A 21,056-nucleotide genomic window follows, 5' to 3' on the forward strand; every position below is an offset into this window, starting at 1 on the left:
GCTTTCAAGTGTTATCCGAGTGGTAGGTATAATCTCTAATTTTATTGTCATATCAATACAAAATTTGAATAGCTGTGGTCTGAAAGTTGTGTAGAAAATAATTCCTACTTATTTGTGGAAAATGAGAAAAAAATGCAAGTATAAAAGTAAAATCTAGGGGGAAAAAAGGCTATTTCTAATAGTATTTTTTCCAGGTATCATTCTTCATAAACAAAATACATATTTTTCTTTCCTTTCCTTGTAAATTATTCTTCAGTATTCATGATTTCATAGAATGTAACACCCTGCTGACTATGTTTGCAGGAGTTACATGAAGTGCTGCCTTTAAAGATCCTGCTCGAACTTGTATGTGTGTATATATATGTACACCCATTCATTTATATGCTTATGTGTTTTGACCTGACTAAAGTAATAATTAGATGAAGGATTTTGCATTCTGCAGAATGGCTGAATTTCTTCAACATATTATCCATTAAAATCTTCAGATTTCTAATATCAGTGTAGAAAGAGGATGTGGACCTGCCTAAATGAGCCAAACCTCCCTTCACCAGGTGGTTTGGTTTAAAGGCGTCGCTGGAGAATTTTGTCATAGTTGCTGACTATGGTATATAGTGGGCAGCTAAGCCACAAGTAAACATTACAGCTTTACCAAAAGGATAGGCATGAATAGTCATTAGTTTCACAGGAAGGGAGGAAATTACCCTTTTCCTGATTGTCAGGTAGTTAAACTCTGTCTTTCCAGAGTGGATTTTAATCGATGAGGTGTTAATTCAAACAGTGAGGACAAAGGAGCAGTGAAAAGTTTTTTTTTAAAAAAAGAACAGAACTGTAAACAGTTGAATCCTCAAAAGGTAAGTAATTTTTTTCTTGTGGTGTTCAGTTTAAATTAACCCTGAGAAAAACTAAATATCTTTTGTTTGACCTAATTTGCAAATTCATGCTTGGTACAATTTAATTGAATTAGTGCACACTGAATTTAGTCTGGGGTGTTCGTTCGTGCTTAATCGCTAGAGATTATCTGCACATACTAATAGGCATCTTGATAAAATACGGTGGTCCCAGCAGCGGGAAATAATTATCAGAACTATGAGGTAATTTTTGGTAATCCAGGTAAATTAAAACTACTTTGTTTATTGCTTTGTAATTTGTGCTTTGGTTAATACTGTTAAAGTATTTCTGAAGGTTTTTTTCCTCTATATCTTTTTTTCCATACATTCTCTGCTTTTGTTTCGTTTTATAGCGTTTATAGCCACAGAGAATCTGAAGTGCTTTTAAAATTCATTTGTTTTTCAATAGACCTAGTTTATTCACTGCTGGACAACCCACTATCTATTATTTGTATAAAAATGCTCTCCTTTATTCTTTTTCCATCAGGTGTAAAGTAGTATTTCTCTACTCTGCAAGTCCCGCATGCACTTTATGTTCATGAATGCGTGACCCTCTTCAGTATATCTCTGGCATATTGCCATACATAATGTAGAGTAAAACCTCCAGAACTTCATTAATTTACTCTCTTGAAAAAGACCAAATGACATGGCAAAATAAAATACAATTTCCAAATAGAAAAAGAAGACACAAAACCAAACAAGGTACTTTTTTTTTTTAATTAATTTTCTTCCAAGCGTATAACTTCCACAAAATTATCTGAAAAGATCACACTCATAAAATGAAGTTAGTGGTTAATAGGTTGCATGAGAGTGTATATTAAAAAGCCATGTAATTTGGGACTTGCCATTCCAGTTTGACTGTGTCTGAACATAGAAGGAACTGAAACAAGGAAAGGTTTAGGGCCCAAGCTTACGTTCTTCAGGGACTTAAGATTCCCACTGTGGTTAATTCTGTAGAAGAATAAAATGCTGTATTTAGCTCTAAACAGAAAACAAACAGAACAAAATCCTTTTGGATTAAATGCAATTTTGTCTGTAAAATTCTGTGCTCTTTTTTTCTCCCAGATATATTACATATGCTGATTATACTGTGCAAATTGTGGAATTGCTCATCAGAGCAAAAGTCCCTTTCAGTTGAAATAGAGCAAATGTAGGTAGGACAGATGGGTAGAAAAAAATACTTTGAATGCAGTAATCTGCTGTTCTTGGAAAAAAAATCTTGATTTTCTATGAAAACTTGTTTCCAAAAAATGTCTTCTGGGTCCTTATCAGTTGTGATTTCACATTTGGTACAGTGGTAGGAAGGGTGAGGAAAATTGTGTGAGGTTTAATCCTCCATTGGTTCTGAAGGATGAAGGATCTGAACCATCATCCCCGGTATGTGTTAGAGTAGTCCCAAGCCTACTTTCGTTTATGGTAAAAGAATCAGTCCCTTAAGGATATTTTCTTACAACACCAAAACTGCTGGAATCCATTGCACTCTTCAGAATGCTCCCTTCACCCAGAAGGTGAAGAGCATTTGGCAAATGTGTGACTGCTTGCTGAGGTCTTTTTTCTTTTACTGTAGATCATGTGTGAGGGTTATCTACCTAGTAATTTCCTCTTTTGTCCTACCAAAATAGTACTGAGCAAGCCCTTGAATTAACTGCCTTATAATAACTGGATTTGGCAAAGTACCTACAGACACACAGACTCCTGTGCCATTACAAGCAAAAAAACCTTGGCAGATCTGCTGTTAAATGGTGCCTATATTTACCCTATCCCAATATTTTAAAAAGAAGAGAACTACTATTAAAAGAGCTTTTATCGGTGAAGGTTCACCAATCAGTTACCTAGAGAAAACAGGAAATCTTTAAAATACAAGAAATAAACAAGTGACATGCCAAATCAGGAGGTCCTGGAGTCTTTCCATACTCTTTTCTCAGGCAACATGCCCTGTTCATCTCCCATGTCATATATTCACAGGAATCATGCCCTCTGTCCTTTCCTTGTGGTCCAGGGACTCTGCCCCATTATAGCATCATCTCCATCCTCCTTCCATTCATAGCTTTTCCCCATCATGTACAAGGTATCAGCATTTTAAGATATATTGGCAGAACAAGAAGAGCTGTCATGGAGGAAAGACAAAGCAGGGTAGTTTTGATGGAAGGAGGTTTTGGTTCCTGTTAAGAAAACCTGTGATCTGTGGACCATGAGAGAGGTGCTTAAAACTGATAGCCTTGCTAACCAGATGCTGAAATTTCAGTCTTGCTGCTTCTCACTAAGCACTTTTCTCTTCTGTGGTTTTGTTTGTATTTTTTTCTTTCTGATTTTCACTGGAATCTAGAGTTGATGTCTGGAAAATTTAGAGTTGACTAGATTCAATTAGTGTTGAACCTTTTATATGGTTTGCATTAATGACAGAGAGTACCACTGTTAGATTATTGCTTCCACTAGAAGAATTGATTTTTGGTAAGGGTAGACTGATAGATTCTCAGTGGATTTAAAATGGTATGATGAGCTCAGTACCATCAGAGTCAGGTGAAGCTGTGGCATGTAGATACTAGTGGAATAATATTCCCATTTTACTGACTGAGAAACTAAGTGACATGGAGATCATGGGGGCTGGTAACAAAAACTCAGCAGGCTTTTTACAGAACTGGGAATCAAGCCAAGTGTCCTAAAACCCAGTTCAAATTTCTGACCAGTGTTGCATGGATTGACAGACAGATGCACTAATCAGTGATGTTTTGAGGACCTCACTTCTCTTACACACAAGAGATTAATCTACTAATCATAAATACAAAATGAATGTATGTCACAGTACAGTTACAAAATGATGCTTTCAATGTGACTTTTTAAGCATCTTTCTGCTCATTCAACATTATTTTCTATAAACCAGAGTGCTTACAAAGAAATACTGTTCAACTTCTCTGCATAACAAAAAGCAGCCTACAACTGTAAGGTCTCTTTCCATTCATCAGTCACCACATCTGTTGCTTGCTTGGACACTGACCAAAATCATGCATTCACATGTCTAACATTTATTTTTGGTAAAATACTGGGATTATACAGAAAGGCAACATTTCAAAACTGGGTCTAGAAAACCAAGGGAAGTTGGAAACAACTTCCTCAGCTGAAAACAAACACAGCGTTATATCATTCTGCAGCTTTATTAGCAGGAAGGCAGTAGCCAAGTGAAGCAGCTGGAATCACACTGAAGTCACTCTGAACTCTGCAGATCACTTCATTCTTCCTTCTGCTAGAGAGATCACGTCCCTGATTTACAGTGTGTTTCATTCCTAAGAACTAAACGAGGTAGGTCAATCTCTCTGTTATATTTTAAATCTTTCTCTACCTGCCTTCTAAATAACGTGTTTCTACAGCTACAACACTTGCAGGCAAATCCTGTAATGTAGTGTAGCATATGCTGGCTAAAAGAGCTTCTTGGAAGAAATAATGTGATACTCATTTATTTCAAACATTATTTTGAACCATCCCTGCAGCAAGGAAAGATATGAAAGTATGTGTGAATTTAATTTTTAATGACTTTTGAATGTGTTTATACACACTATAAGGAGTCTTTTGTCATGGCAGAGAATGGTAAGTGACCTTGACTTAAATATCTCTCTCCCCCCTCACCCCCACCTCCCCTTGTGTGTTAGTTTTAAATTTTATTTGCTTAGGGATAGTATATCTCCTACAGCTATAGCAATTCCCATTACTATTATATATATAAGTACATCAGTTCTGAACAGATTCTAGATCAGAAACTGGAAAGCAGATTAACAAAATAATTCTGAAGAATTACAGTCATGCATTAAAATTAAAATCTCAGAATATGATCTGAGCTTGGAAGGTGTGTGTGTTTTCCCTAACCATCATGGAATAAGGTAGGATGTGGATCTAGCTGTTATTAAGTGCATGGGACCATGTTTCCTAGGAAGTGACAAGAAGATTTGAAGCCTTATATGCTATTGCACAGTGAGACAGGGCTGGATTCCACTTCTATTCAGACTTTGTGATAACCATGTCATTGTTGCCTATAGCCTTTCTAAATGTGATCTTGCAAAGCTAAATGATATCCCAGAGCTGTTTTTGTAGATTTACTGAAGATGTATATATAGATTGTCTATGAATTAAAACACATTTGCTTTCTAGCTGAATAAAATTGTATTACTTAATCATTTTAGGTGTTTATTAATTCATAGCTAAGGAGAAGAGAGTGAGTGAAGGTATGTCAGAGTAAAGGAATTTGTCAGACCAGGTTTGCAGAAACTGATTCAGGATTAACTTGCTTATGACAGCTTAGTTTATCATCATATTACTGTTTTGCCTCAGCTGAACTAGGAAATGCAAATATTTTGATAACCCAATTTAGTATTGCTTAACATCACTAGACCTTCTGCCTGAATTTAAAATATTATCAGCCACTTATGCCAGGCAGACAGGGTAAGAGGTCCTATCAAGTTTACTTTAATCCTAGGGATTTTATATGTTCTATGAGTCATATTAAAGTCCACTTTTATTGCACTTAATTGAGTGTGGTATAGTGGAAGTTATTTGACTCTGGAGAATGAATTTATGGTTTGGATTCTCTAATTGTCTTTGTGGAAAGTGATCATAAGTCAGGGAAACGCTATATAAGGATTCCTAGGCAGGACCTGACTACAGATTTTTACTGTACCAGTGGTGGCAGAGGAAAACTGTTGATGACAGTAATGCAATTATAAATTCTTCCTTTTCATTTTAAGACTTTCTTTCTCTGCTGACAACATAATGAGCAACTTCTGAAATGTTACATTTGTGTTTATGTCTGATGGAGTGATTCAAGAGGAAAATTTATATCTCTGTTTCCTAATAAAGCCACTTGTCTTAAATAATTTTCTTCTCCTTATGTTTTTTAAAAGCCACTTGAAGTTTGTGATCTGTTCTTGGATATTAATTTTTTATTAACAATTCTGCTATTCCAAGCACTAAGCAGTTAGTTTTGCAGAGGATTGTAGTCTGTTGAATGGTCTTGTTATTTGCTTATTTATTCATTTTGTCTTATGGAATGTGCCAACAGTTCAGCTGTCTCTCTTAGTGTGGTGGCTGGTTGTCTGGCTAATTTTCATTCATTATTTCTGATAATGGTTTGATTTGTGTTCATTCAGTCTGAAGCTAGCAGTTTCATAACAGTGCAGGGCTCTGTTGTTGCTGGCTTTGCAAAAGAGAGCTGAGTGGGAGGAATGGTTTCTCATGGCCTGTTACCAGAAGAAGGGATTGCTGTGACTGGGGTGGGCGGTGTCCGAGAGACATTTGGTTTTAGAAGGGAAGATGCCATCATGTACAGATCAACTCTCCCACACTTGCTACTACTTTTACAGTGTGCTTGAGGCTCCTGAGACAAAAAGACAAATTATGTGTCCTCAGAAGAAGCAATATAGTACTTCCAGGGGAGCCCAGCTAATTTTGTGCTCTTTGTATCTTCAATACGTGCTAAGGTTGAGGGCCTGAAGATAGGAGCAAAAAGCCCTGTGCCCATGGCTGCTCTTTTTCAGAGAGAATTTTTGCTGGCTTGTTGCATCTCTTTTTTATGGCTGGCCCACCATTTTGCTGCATTACAATTCTTTAGATGAAAGACCTGCTGCAGATACAATACTTTTTCATTAGTGGGCTCAGAGGGAAACTAACAAAGCCCATTGCTACAACTCAGGTTTCTTTGCAAGGGTTATCTGCAAAGGCTGGCACTCTAAGTCTCCAGTCCTTGCCAGGGGCATTAAGCTAGCAGAGAGTTTGCAGCCTTCTCGTCTTCCCCAGCCCAGGCTCTCTTGTCCCTTTTTAATACTTCTCAAAAGATGTATTTCAAGAATCAGAAGGCATGAGTATGAAGAACCAGCACCCTTTCCCTCTATCCACAAAAGATACTTGCCTCTTCATTCTTTTGTTAAGGTCTGAATTCTGCCTTCAACCACCTTTGAATCTACTGTTTGACTTTGGATAAGATACTTTTGTTTCTTTCCTTACTCTTCTTGTGTCTGTTTGTTCTGTTTAATTATAAACAAGGAAGGAATTGTCTCTCATTATGTGCTTATAGTGCCTAGATCCAGTGAGGCTTTGATCTCGAGGGTAGGGCCTTTGGGTACTTTCCCAACATAAAATACTTGCTTCTTTCAGCAAGTGTGAGCCTGGCACAGAAGTTTTACTCTCTTCTGAAGCCTTGTGAGAGAAAGTGGTGAGTAGTAAGTCCTGTACTGTCCATGTAATATAACTTTCTACGTTCCCATTTCTTCTTTCTCGTAATCCTCTTTTAATAAGCTCAGCCCCACATAATTTTAATGAGGTGTTTTGGAAATGTTAAGAACCATTGTCCATTTAAGAAAACCGAGTAACTGTGTTGCCAGTGTCCTTAGCTCTTAACTGAGGGTATTGTACCGTATCTGGTGGAGTTAAGTGAGAAGTGATTTGCAAAGCTAATATGGGAATCCTGTAAAACCAGTATTTCCAAGCTCCTAATTTAACACCTTAATCACAGGCGCCATCTATTCCTATCAGTGCTAGGGAGTGTTCCCAGTGCCGTATTAGGGAGATAGATAAATATCCAGGCTTCCTGAAATTATATTAACAATATGAATTTTTCAGTTTTGCAGGAATATAGGTAGTGCTTATTTTAGACTTGATCATAAAGTAAATAAAAGTTAGCTTTGTATGAGTAGGAATATTAGAGTAACACTGATACAGAAGTAGACACCCTTAATCTACTGCACACAGTGATCCTAGTATATTAGCTGTGAGGACAAAATAATGCATGCTGTCTTATCAGCTGAAATGTTTTTGTTATATACTAGCCAATCAGAAGTGGATGTTCTGATATATATACCCATGCAAGAGTATGTGTCAAGAGTAATATAACCATAGCAATATTACAATCATGCTAGAAGAAACTGCTGATGCAGATTTAATGAGCAGTAGAATAAATTGAGAAGAACAGAGATCAATTTAGAAGGCAGTACATAACCAAGCATACTGTTAGAAGTGACTGGGAAATTAATATGTGAAATAGAATAGGATATAAGAAGGCATATTTGATGAAGGAGTTGTGCTGCTAATTTTCTCTGGGGTTAGTTCTTAACTCTTCTTGTTAAAAGGACTGTAAGTATAACAGATTGTAAGCTATTTTTTATCTGTTATTCCATAGAGATTTTGTGTCTTGCTGGAGAGGGTTATTTTATTTTTTCCGTAATGACCTGTTGTTATCCTGCAGTAACTTTAGAATGGCTGTTGTCTAACATATGTTTAATTGGCCTTAATCAGTCTGCTGAGACAACAGTTGATAGTCTGAAAGAACTTACTACAGCATTCACTCTTTATTCTCTGCTCTTACTTTGCTTCTTCCTGCTAGGAGGGAGTTGTGGTTAAAGCATGTGTTTGCTGAAGGAATACAACCATTTAAAAAACATGCTTAGAACTGCATGATCATGTAATGATTATACGAACACTAGTCAAAATCTTCTTTCATCACAAATACATGAAACAGTTGCAAAGTAAAAATTCCAAATAATTTTTGCATTAAAAACATAAAAAGCCATGCTGCTTTAGAAATACAAGCATTCGTTATCTCATCAATCCAGTCACTGTGAAGCTGAGGCACTTAGATTGGGTATCTCCATTACTCTTAAGTTTGTAGTTATTATGGTGGCTTATAGCTGGCATTTACAGAGGAATAGAAAACATGAAACTTTGCTGGAACTTCACTAGTGTGCATATCTTACATGCTGAGGACAGCCAGTATAATATACGGTGTATGTGCTGGGCTTTGTCATCTGAGAGGTGTGCTTAATGGCTCTGAGGTATGTCCAGGGCCTGAAGAGACAGATTAATGTATATGACAAGCCAGTGGTGTAGATCCAGGTTCCTTATCGCTTCAGTGTAGGGAAAACAGAGCAGAATCTGCAAGGGCTGCCCATAGAGGTGCTGGCTGCCTCCAACACAGTGGGCATGACAGCACAGGGGAGAGCCTCTCTTCAGGAAGGGGAAGGTCTCGCAGAGGTGAAGCTGTGAATTCTCCACTCCATCATGAGTGAGAGGACAGTGTTATGTTTAAGAAAGGTGGATAGGACTGTGGTTGAACCACTAGGCAGGGACTCTAGGTTTAGCACCTGGTTTAATCAGAGACTTCCTGTAAGTCATTCTCAGCCTTCCTGTCTGTAAACCAGACTGATGATACTTCTCACTTGACCCCACTTTCACTAAAAGTTATGAATACTGAGGTTTTATGACTGGTTATGTAAATACTTCAGCAGTGCTGACACATATAATATAAGACCATATTTTAAATCTCAAGTGTGCTGTTCACCTAAACTTTTTTTACCTACTTGTAAGAATGCTTAGATTTTTTGGTTAATTTTTTTTCAGAACGGGTCCGCTTTAAGTGTTTCACAGATATCACCTGTCATTTTGTTGACTGTGATGTAATACATTTGTGGTTACATGATAGACTTGCAGTGGTTACAGCAACTCCTTACGTTCAAAAGGAATATTAAAAAAGATATCTCTACTTTTAGCTTTATTAATGGAAGGGAATAAGAGCAGTAGCAAGTACTAACTACACAGTAACCAAGTGCCCCCCTTCCCCTGTGGATATCCTGAGGACATCTGTGTTTCTTTGTCTTCTTTGGGGATGGAAGTCTTGGTGTCTTGGGATCAGTATAAAAATAAATCATTTCTGATGATCTGCAGTTGCTGGTTGCAGACATTTATGAGTTACCTGATTGTGGAAATGGCACACTGCTCAGTTGCAGCAGTTGTCTGGATGATTTGTTATATTCAGGCCAGAACTACTGTAGATACTTTTCCTTTTACAGCAGCATTACTTAGATGTAAAGTTGGGTTTTCTATTTGTTGTTTAACATTTCTGTGGCAGCAGAAGTGCTGGTCTGAAATCAATGCTTTACCAGTATTAACTGAGTCCGGTCTATAGGGTTTGTTAATCCCGCTGTAATGCTCGCTTTGTGTAAAATATTATCTGGTCAAATGACTTCAATACCACAGATGAAGTGGTATGTTATGACTAACGGGGTCATGTTTGGCCTTGCTCAAATAAAGTTGTTTTGGGCATAAATTTTAGGAGGTGTCTAGCTAGTACATTCCATATACATTTCTAACACTGCTTCACTGAAGAGACATAATGGAGAATTATGGTTATTTGCATTCTTGTCTTGTCTGCTAGAACAAATACATCTATATCATGTCTTTAAAAGGTTTGCAGTCGCGTATCGTATCTATTATGACCCATTCTAGTTGTTGAATTCGGGATGACTTACAAGGTCATTTTATTATCATATGTCTAATAACCATTAAAATGATAGTCAAGAGCCGTTGTGAATGTGTCTGTGAAAGAGAAGACACACACAAGTCCTGATACTGTTTTTGTGTATACTAGATTAAAATGCTCATTTCCTGGTAGCTTTGTCTGCAGGGCCAGTTTTAGGCTTAAATTATAGCATAGCTATGATTTAATTTTGTAGTATGGGTGTATCAGGCTCTTCCTGCTGTAGGAATGTTTCTACGTGGAGGCAAGTGGTCATCTTGGCTTAGTTCTTCTGAGGGAGAAATGTGAGTCTATGACAGTGTGTAATCTCATCAGTATTTCTTGTGAGTTTTAGAATCTTTGTAAAATACTTGCCAGAGGTATGTATCTAACAAACTTGCTCAGCCTTCAGTGTTTTGAGCTTTACAGATAAACTACGGGCTGAATTTCATGTTTATGTTTTTGAAGCTAGATAAATTCAAAATTTAGCACCTCAAAAGCTCCAATAAATTTTTTTGAGGGCTCTCAAATGAATTCAATATCCAGACAAACTTTCTGAGACACAGTATGACAAACAGACTTTAGGTGACCTTTTGGGAAACTAGTTTTTCTCCAACATTTGAGTCTTGCAAATGACAAAACTTGAAGTGAATCAATCAAAGAAGCTTTCCTTTAGCCATCAGTCATACACGTGGAATGTGATATGCTCAGAATTATTCATACAGATGTTAAAAGGAAGGTTGGTGTAATATATTCCCTCTATGAAGTTAACTGTTGAGACAGCCAACTCTGCCAAACCATAATTTTCCTATTAAGTCAGGACCCACTATTGTGACCTCTGAGATCAATTTAGGTGGCCAGACGCTCGGAGCACTGTTTATCACACTGAACAAATAAATTTTGGGACTACCACTCAAATATTTGTGTTAACTTTTAACTAACATAGACAATGAATAAGCTCTTCCCTTGGACCTCTCTGTAAATTTCAAAAGTAGTGAGGACCAAAGGTGAGAGAGAGGTTGTGTGGGCTGTAGCCCAAACACATGGCATAAACTACCAGTGTAATTAAGTGGGGCCTTAACTTGCGTGGTGCCCAGAGAACTTTGAACCCCCAGGAAGACTTTGCATCAAATGAAATGAGTGGAAATTGCAACTGTTTTGTTTGTTTTCTTCTATTTTAGACTGAAAACCCAATGTAATTTAATTCCAAAGCTATTCCACTGACCTCAGGGCTGAGGTGTGGAGAGGTCAAACGACTTCCCCTGGTCAAACAGGATGCATGTGGCATAAACATGAATAGAGTCCAAAGTAGTGGTCCCATGTCATAACCGTAAGGTCATTCTTAGTGTGACAAAAGCTGTTCTGTTTGAAGCAGATCCAATTATTTGTTCAAGTTGCCATTATGTCTCAACTTTATGAAATACTGTAATGGTGACAGAGAAGATGAACTCTAGATACTTGTAGTAAAAAGCTATGAATGTGTCAATTGAAATCTGATTCTGTGATTCCCTGCTGAAATTCAGAGAAAGACTGTTCATGTAGCACATGATGAAGTCTTTTCTCAGTAGTTCTGTGGCTTTGTATTTTAGAAATATTTCCTAACGATCTGTATTTCTTGGTAATTCTGTTTTCTGTCCCAGGATCTAAAAGGTACTAGCACCAAGTGCCAGCCTGTGATATTCCTATGAAGTCGTTTAGTAATTAACTTCTGTTTTAGAGAATTGGTCAGGAAATGAAACTTCCTGGCCAAATGTCCTGAAACCTATTCTTAATTTTAAGCAACTATATTCATAATCAGGCAACTGAATCAAGGAAGCTCAGTTTTCAGAGCTGCTTGTGACCTCAGCAAACAGAAACAGACTCCAGTCAAACAACTGCTGAGCATACACTTTACACAGGCTGTTTACTATTTAAAAAAAAAAAAAAGACAGGATGAAGTCTAAACTTGGTTATATTCATCTATATGCAATAGAACACTGTTCTGTAACCTGTGGCTGCTCCCAAGTCCTATTGCCAGGCCTTTGACCACACTTTCCTGTTTATTGAAAAATACTTTCCTTGCTCTGGCTCCTTTTTGCAACCCTGAACCAGCAGGGACTGAGCCAATGAACTGCACCAAACCGCCTTTACCCTTTCTAGCAGGTGGCCTGAAAGCCAAGTGGAAACTACTGGCAAAAAGTTTTGTTTTCTCTACTGAGTCTCAGTTCACAGACAGGTTCATGAGAGTCTGTCCAGCCTGGAAATCAGGCCATTTGTCAAAGATCATACAGGAAGTCAGTGACAGAATGAGGAATAGAGTTAGATTTCTTCACTTTCAAGACCTAGACTTGAACTGCAAGACTGTTCTGACTCTGAAAGTTTATTAACAAATGAAAACTAAACCCAGGTATTTGAAACTATGTGTGTTTCAGGAACACAAAGAAACATCCTTGCTGAATGATGGTTAACGCTTATCCCAGAAGAAAAAAATCTGGATCCTTATTGATGTAAACCAGCATAGCCCCACTGTCAATCCCCTACTGCTTATCTTTTTCAGGGCAGGGCTTAACACCACAAATCCTGTTATAGACACGCTTCATGTATGTGGATGTCAGAGGTAAAAGTTTCTGGGCTTTGCAAGTGTAATTGTCAGTCTTTGCTGAGTCCTAGCCACCGAGCCCAGTTTCAGCATCTGTGCACTGGTAGCAATGGTAAGCAATGTTCTTCCTGCTTTTTTGCCCCCACTGCTAAAGAGTTACTGCATTGGAAGACTAGGAGTTAGAGATAAGGAAAAATAAAAGTTTGGAAAAATTACTGCATTCTGAAGGTGTGCTCTTTCAATGGGAGGAGTTTTAAACTACAGGAGGCTTGGTAAATACTTGGTATTTATTTAGGTATGTTTTCTTTCTCCTGCTATACATCATCTTTGAAATTCTAAATATAGAATTAATATTGTTGGGCAGTAGGCAAATGTTTGTTACTGTCATTATGGTTTTTTCACACCATTAGGGAGAAAAAAAGGTTTGGGAGGAAATGTTTGAATCTAAGTATTGTAGCGTTGTGCTAGCTCTTGAGAAACTTAAAAGCAAAATTGATTAGTGACTGGAATACGGGGTGTTAATCAGCAAGAGTCTGAAAACCTGGATTTGTTTGTTTAATTGCATAAATTCAATTTGAAGGTATAGTTCTGTATATAGGCAAAGACCCTTCAAAATCCAATTATTAATCTGACTGTCCTCTGAAACTGTCTAAATGCAGTGTTGTTCCAGATGTTAGTGGTACAGCTCCTTGTTTATACTATTTCTCAGCAGCTGTTAAGCTATTTGAAAAAATGACTCAGATGGGTGGTACTGGTATTTGATGCAGAATCTAACCCCAATGGGCATGTAATTACATAAATGCAGCCCAATAAGAATAATTTTATCAGGACAGTAAACCAAAGAACATTCCTTCAGCCTGATGTAAATTAAAAAGGGCAAATGTTATCATGGCCTCTTGACAGAACAGGCTGTATTGAATCACAGAATGGTTTGTGTTGGAAGAGACCTTAAAGATCATCTGGTTCCAAACCCCCTGCCATGGGCAGGGACACCTCCCACTAGACCAGATTGCTCAAAGCTCCATCCAACCTGGCCTTGAACACTGCCAGGGAGGGGGCAGCCACAGCTTCTCTGGGCAACCTGTGCCAGTGTCTCACCACCCTCACAGGAAAGAATTTCTTCCCTACATCTAATTTAAATCTACCCTCTTTAAGTTTAAAACCATTATCTTATCACTATAACTCTTATTACATATTTTTTAAAATCAAGAGATACAAAATTACACAACTTTTTTTTTTTTTTTTTCCTTTTGCCTATCCATCTGTGATATTCCTATGAAGTCGTTTAGTAATTAACTTCTGTTTTAGAGAATTGGTCAGGAAATGAAACTTCCTGGTCAAATGTCCTGAAACCTATTCTTCTAAATCTAATTCTGCTAATGTGTGTGCACATGCATAGCTTCACTTGTGTGATTAATCCTTTCAAAATAAGCAAACTACTTTTTTGGAGGAGAGGTATATACAAGCTTGCAGATGTGGTTCTGCAGGCAGTGTACTCTGGAGACCCTGCTCCTGTTGTCCTTAGCATGCTAAAATTAGTGGAATTACAGGAATGCAGGGCTGGATTCCAAAAGCGAGGCTGAATTTCAGTTTCTGAATGGAGCTAGCACTCAGAAATGTGCCGGTGAGCTCATCCATAGTACAGCTAATGGGCTGGTCATATCATGCTCTTAGGGACAGGTTTTAAGTGCAGCTGAGTCCAGCCAGACAATATAGCTTTAAGTGACAGCAGAATTTTGCAGAATATTTGTTTTGACTATGGCACATACTTCTGTCAGACTGTGGCCATCTGTGCTGTGCTGCAGCTTTGTCTGTATTGTGGAATGAACACATAACTTCTGAGTGTTTTCTCCTGTTCAACCTCTGTTTGCTATCTGTTTTCCCATTCAATTATTTTTTTCTGGGTTTTTCTTCTGGTTTATATTTTCCTTTCCCTCCCCTTGTCTCCCTCCCACACTCTTCCTTTGGAGTTTTAGAAGAAAATTCCTATGTGAAAAATCATGTTGTACTTGTAAGTTCCAGAAGCTTTTGCAACAGAAGAAAACTGAGACTGCCATTGTGTCTTAAAAAAGAAAAAAGGGGACATGTATTTTAATCTATAGCTCTTATAGTGTGTCTTATTCTCCTGGGAAGCTTTATTTTCTTTCCTCTATTGCCTGTTTCTCAGCTCACTAGTGGAAGAACACCACAATTGTATGTACGTCCCTGAAATACATTCTGTACGTTTCTTTCTCTATGTCCTTTGCTGCATTAAGGAAATCTAATACATTGAATATATCTGAAAATCAACATTCCTTGATACAAAGATAGATACATGATAGAGAGGAATAAACCCATGAACTTTCAGTTGCTGGAGCAATCACTGTCTATGATTCTGTTAACTATGATTTGAGGGGAGTGTGTGGTGTGGTTATTTTATAAAAAATGGCTTCCTGGCATTTTGCCTGCACTTTTTTGCTTACATAAATGCCTGGTGCTTCTCTGATTTCTGACAGATATAATCCATAAAACTCTGTTTCAAATACAAACAGAGGAGTAAAATATGAAACCCCACTAGAAAGTAATAGAAAAATCACAACTTCAGTAAACCTTTGCATCTGGTCTCCCAGAAATGTATCAGTGATACTGTGCTCTGTGCTCTCTGTTAAGAGGTAAATTCAAGGAAAACAGTTCCTGAAGATTTCAAGTGTTGTCTTGATTTGAGCATTTCTTCAAATGGCTGTGACCAAAATACTCCACAAGCTTTGTGCTAGCAACTGACAGCTAAAAAGTGATAGATATGTGGAGCTAAGTCAATGTTTTGGGTTTTTTTATTACCACTAACTTAAAGGAATTGCAGGTTGCTATTTGCAGTGCAGTAAAACATTTCTCCTTTGACTGTTCCATTTCTTTTCTTCCTCAGAAAGCAACGGTGAAACATGACATTTGAAGATTTTGAGAACTACTCTTATTTCTATGACCTGTCTGAGGAAGATGAATCACCCCAGTCCTCCCTCAGCATTGCCCATATGATTTCCCTCTCCTTTTACAGTGTAGCATTTCTGCTGGGAGTGCCAGGTAATGCCATTGTCATCTGGTTTATGGGCTTTAAGTGGGATAAATCTGTTTCTACCCTCTGGTTTCTCAATCTGGCCATTGCAGATTTCATTTTTGTCCTCTTCCTGCCCTTCTATATTACATATGTGGCAATGGGCTTCCACTGGCCTTTTGGGAAGTGGCTCTGCAAAATGAACTCATTCATTGCACTACTTAATATGTTTGCCAGTGTTTTCTTCCTGACGTTCATCAGCCTTGACCGCTACATCCGCCTAGTCCACCCAGTCTTTTCCTACAAGTATCGGACTGTAAGGAACACCCTCATTCTTAGTGGGATCATTTGGATGTCAGCTGCAATTATTGGTGGCCCTGCCTTATACTTTAGAGACACAGCTACAGTTCTCGACAATGTCACCATTTGCTACAACAACTTCCACGTGCATGACAGAGAACTTATTTTGCTGACACATCACATTCTCATTTGGGTGAGGCTTGCATTCGGTTACCTCTTTCCTCTAGTGACCATGGTCATTTGCTACTCCTTGCTGATTGTCAAAGTGAAGAGGAGAACTGTATTGACTTCCAGCAGGCTTTTCTGGACCATCATTGCTGTAGTTGTAGCTTTTTTTGTTTGCTGGACACCATATCACATATTCAGCATTGTGGAGCTGTCTGCTCACCATGATGAAAACTTGCACGACTTATTGCAGGATGGCATTCCTCTCTCCACTGGCCTTGGTTTCATCAACAGTTGCCTCAATCCAATCCTCTATGTTCTGATTAGCAAAAAGTTCCAGGCCCAGGTCAAGACAACAGTCTCTGAGGTGCTAAAATTGGCACTGTGGGAGGTGAGCCGCTCAGGAACTGTCAGTGAGCAGCTGTGGAGCTCAGACAACACCCATGCACCTGTGCACTATTGTGAAACTGCTCAGTGACTGCTCTTGTCACCATCCCTCTCAAAACAGCTGACAGAAGAATTGGAGGTGTTCTTGACTTCACATCTGCCCGTCAGATGTGCATCTTTGCATATACAGTTTTATGTAAACAGCTGGCTTAATTGCACTTGCTGCTTTCCTTGAAAGGTTTTTAAAGGACACATCATTGGGTGTGGTGTACTTGCAGTGCACGCACAGCCTGAACTGAAAGTTGTCAGCATAAGTGGAATTGCTCTAACTGGGTTTTTGATCAGGAATGTTGTTGTAATCTTGTTGTTTTGTTGTGGTTCCATACCTCACTGATATCAAAAGAGCACATAATAAAAATACTCTTGATGAAGGCATTCTCATCCAAGAAGTCATGGCCATACATCAATGGGTCATGAGTCTCATCATTGTCTAGTATTGTATTAAGTAGGAATCAGCGGGCTATATCCCAGCTAAGGGAAGGTATTGGTGGCTCCACTCTGCAGTTGGAAAAGAATCCTAAAACAGAGAACACTGAATTGCTGCCTGCTCTTGTCAAAAAAGAAAAATATGGAAATATTTTTATACTCAAGATGGGAGATCATATGTTTTCTGGTCAGTTACTCTTGTGCTTTTAGCTCCAGTTGGGTGCAAAATACTGAGCAGATGTTTCATAGAGGTATTGGGCTCATTGGAAACGTACAAAGATTTAGTGAAAATGTTTCTTACAGAAGCTGAAATTAAAGGCCCCCTGCCACATTTGGTCTTTTTCTGTGTTTGAACTTTCAAGGCTCAAAGAGGTTTACAACTATCAGTTGCTCTTTATTGCTGTGTCAAACAAAGGTTAAGAAATAATATACCATTTTGTTTGCCTTTATGACAGTCTTCAAAAAATGGGGAGGGTGAATTCAACAATATTCTGTTACAAGTCTGTAGCCAAATGTGAGGCAAGACAGTACATCCAGGAACTGGAGTCCACTCCCATAAGAAAGATGAAGTAGTCCCAGTTATGCTATATTCTGTTTCAACTTGTTGCTTGCTGTAGAATCACACATGCATCAATGAAATGTATATCCTGAGTGGACCAATTTCTGATGCAATACCACTTAATTAAACTGTTGAATGTGGGATAAAATTCCACTAAAAGTAAAAGCATAAAGCTTTGGGTAAATTTGAACTAGTTTTTCCTTGTTATTGGCCTAGGTATATAAAGCCGCCTTTCAGATAATCTACCTAGTTTCTACAGCTTGGCAACACACATAAGTAGCATTTATACTGTAATTGAGGCCTTATATGTAAATATATTTGCTTTTGTATAAAATATATATATATATATGCATGCATCAGCACATCCAGTATTGGTTGTTGTACAAATAGAAACAGTCTGACTGTGGTCTGTAACTGTTTTTTTGGGGTCTGGTTTCAGAGTTTAGGAGACTCAGGCAGGACCAGTGGAATATCAATGTATTTCACTTTGGGGTGGAAAGTTGGTAAGCAGGACTCTTCCTCTGAGTCATTTGCTGCCTGGTACATAGTGACTCATCGTAATATTTTGGCACTGTGCTGCTGAATGTGCCTAAATCAAACATTTTTCTTCACATGTTCCCTGACATCTTTCTAAGAATGATGTATTAGTACTATTCTCCTGACTGTACTCCAAGTGAAGTAATAAAATGTTGTTGTTTCCAAAGACCGTGTTCATTTGCTTTTCCCAGCTGCAATGTGCAGTTACTGTCTGTTGTGGTTTAACCAGGACACTGTCCATGCTTAGAACAGCTCCTTCGCAAAGATTTTGGAAGATGAAAGCAAGCCCTGACCCTTTCTACTACAGGAATTAAAGTTTATGTCAGCTTTCTTCTTGCATGTCAGCAATGTGAGCACACATACTGCTGTATACCATAAAAAGATCGATTTTCAAATGGGGGAACATACATATGCTGTCTTGCATAAATTATCAGAAAGCCTCCCCTGAAGTATCTCCAACAGAGATACAAAATAGAATTGAATAAGGCCAAAATCAGCCCTGGTCTACAGAATTAAGTGGATTAGCAATTTTGCAGTGTAACTGCTACCTCATTCACACTAAGACCAGTTACAGAATTATCTCTAAATCATTTCTGCAATAGTGGAAGATACCTAAACAAAACAGATAACACTCTAAGTTTCTGTTTCCAAAGAGTGTCCAAAACAATACCAATAGTTCTACACTGCTTGGACCGAGGAATGTTCATTCAACCCACCACAATGGAAAAAAAGCCACATGAAGGGGATCTATCTCATCATGCTAAAAGATACTATAGAAAAACACTTCATAGGAAACAGCTCTATGATCAACCATTCATTGAAGAATAATAGCTATTGGCACATTTCATAATAGACGGGTTCTGGTTACTTACTGTTACCTGCTTCCTGAACAGTTTGTGCCTCTGAAGGTTGTTATGTAGATTAGTTTGTAACCAATACTTTTGTTGAAACTGTTTCCCAGTATTCCTATTTAAGTTTTGGAGGTTTCTGCTGATCTTTCTGTTATGGGGTACACTTGGGATAGAAGTGTCTCATTTACTCTAAGAAAGGTGCTGATTTTTCACAGGCACAGTGACACAGTAATATACCAGCACATACTGAAATACTACACAAAAACCCCTAACATAGATGTGTGGATTCTCTGGAGTTCTCTTGCCCATATGCCTATCTGTTTTGTAACTGGGGAGACTCTGCTCTCTAGCTTTGTCTGTTTTGTTCCTGTGCAAGTTTCCTTCTAACATCAGGGAAGAAAAAGCACAAAAGAAATCCCAGCAGCTGAAGAATATGTAACATGCATGTTTAGTGTGAGGCACGTGCAGAAAAATCCAGTCTGGCAGGTCAGATGGATGGCTCATAGTGCTGTATTTTAGTTACAGTCTATAAATCAAACCATTTTATCCACTTAGAGCTTTAATTTCAAGGTCAAGGAAAGAGGTTAAGCAGCACAATGAATGGGAAGTCAGAAACAGTGATGGCCAAGGATAATAAAAATTACATTTTTGTGGCAGAATTTTTTTTTCCTGATGCAGCATTTGCTAGTTTGTTTCTTCTAACAGCACCATGACAGAATTGCTAAAACTAAGCTACATGATTTAGCAGAAGCAACAGCTAGAGAATTGCCACAGAAAGGGTACTGAGCATTAATTACACACAGGATGACGCTAGTCCTTTAGGAGTTAAGTTTATGGAAGGTAGGAATGAAGCTTTGTAATTATACTTACTTTCAATTCTTTAATCATGCTTTAAACGTCTAGCAGGCACATCTTTTTACTGAGACAAATTATAAAATAAAGCTCTCACATGATCTGAAGTTGTCAGACCTTTAAACAAAGAGAAACAGGACCTGCTGTGCCAGATAACCACACACAGATGCTCTGTGAAAAAAGAACAAAAAGTTATTTCAGCTGCTGCTGTGAGCATCTTCATCTCAGTGACCAATGTGGCACATAAAAGGCTTCCATTTCATCATCACAATAAATTCTCTGTCTCAGTCTAACAGAAGGCCTAGAAATGTGAATTTGCCTAGAAGCTTCACAACTTTAACAGCTTTTGCATTTGTATCATTCCTATGGATAGTTTTTGGAAAACAATTTAGTTCTGATAGGTTCTTCAACCTTCTTGAAATGTCAAAATCAATCTAGAAACCAAGTTGGAGCCAAGTAAGCAGCTCAAACTGGTCTTAATTATGCTACTTTATATTTGCATTTTAATTGGACACCTTTTTTAATGTTTTTTAGCCTGAAGCATGATTCAAGTTTATTATATAAAGTAAACCATCCATCTGCATGAGCTGTAGCCCTTGGTCACTGCACCCTCTCACTCCTCCCACTGCCACGCTGTGGGCTGTCCAGCCGATGCCTTTGTCCCTGTGGCAGGTGCCTGCTGCCCCCTAGTCGCCTCCGAGGGGATAGCGCCTCTCAGGGAGCACAGCCCCGCTGCCGGGCTGAGCGCTGCCCGCCCTGGCTGTTCCAGGTGCAGGGCACACAAGGACCTTGGAAGATGAAAGCAGGAGCTTTTATCACCACCGTTATTTGCTGTACTGAGAAACCCCGGAGAAGGAAGATACGAAATTTCAAGTAATTTCACTGCAATGTTTTCACACCCCAGAAGAAAGAAAAGAGCTCCAAGTCCACACAACAGATGAGAAGGCACCAGGGTAGTCTCAGGCCTGATAGCAAGTCTGTTTTGCTGCATGCCCCGTCATCTCTAGTGCACTGCAGTTGCTTCTAACTTGCCTTCATCTCAACTCCCTCAGTCAAGCTGAGCCTTAGCTTCCAACAAAAGCCATTCAGTTAGTCACCACCCTTACTGAACAAAAGAAATTTATACTACTGTTTATATGCTAAAAAAAAGTTACT

At 38.4% G+C, this 21,056-nt stretch overlaps 1 protein-coding gene across 2 annotated transcripts; it reads left to right on the forward strand.

The window, feature by feature from the left end:
- The first annotated feature begins 795 nt into the window (after positions 1 to 795).
- CMKLR2 (chemerin chemokine-like receptor 2) lies at positions 796 to 18,364 on the forward strand. Of its 2 annotated transcripts, none has more exons than XM_074872262.1 (2): positions 796 to 851; positions 15,639 to 18,364. In XM_074872262.1, exon 2 carries the CDS (start codon positions 15,655 to 15,657, stop codon positions 16,705 to 16,707), a length of 1,053 nt encoding a protein of 350 aa, XP_074728363.1. In that variant the 5' UTR covers positions 796 to 851; positions 15,639 to 15,654; the 3' UTR covers positions 16,708 to 18,364. The 2 variants fall into 2 exon arrangements, with proteins under 2 accessions (XP_074728363.1, XP_074728362.1); XM_074872261.1 differs by lacking the exon at positions 796 to 851 and adding an exon at positions 4,065 to 4,184.
- The last annotated feature ends 2,692 nt before the right edge of the window (positions 18,365 to 21,056 follow it).

Source organism: Strix uralensis, chromosome 6, assembly GCF_047716275.1.
Source record: "Strix uralensis isolate ZFMK-TIS-50842 chromosome 6, bStrUra1, whole genome shotgun sequence".
Classification (NCBI taxonomy): Eukaryota; Metazoa; Chordata; class Aves; order Strigiformes; family Strigidae; genus Strix; species Strix uralensis.

Coding starts and splice junctions, on each gene's coding strand:
- CMKLR2 (XM_074872262.1), top strand. CDS start 15,655: ATGACATTTGAAGATTTTGAGAACTACTCTTATTTCTATGACCTGTCT.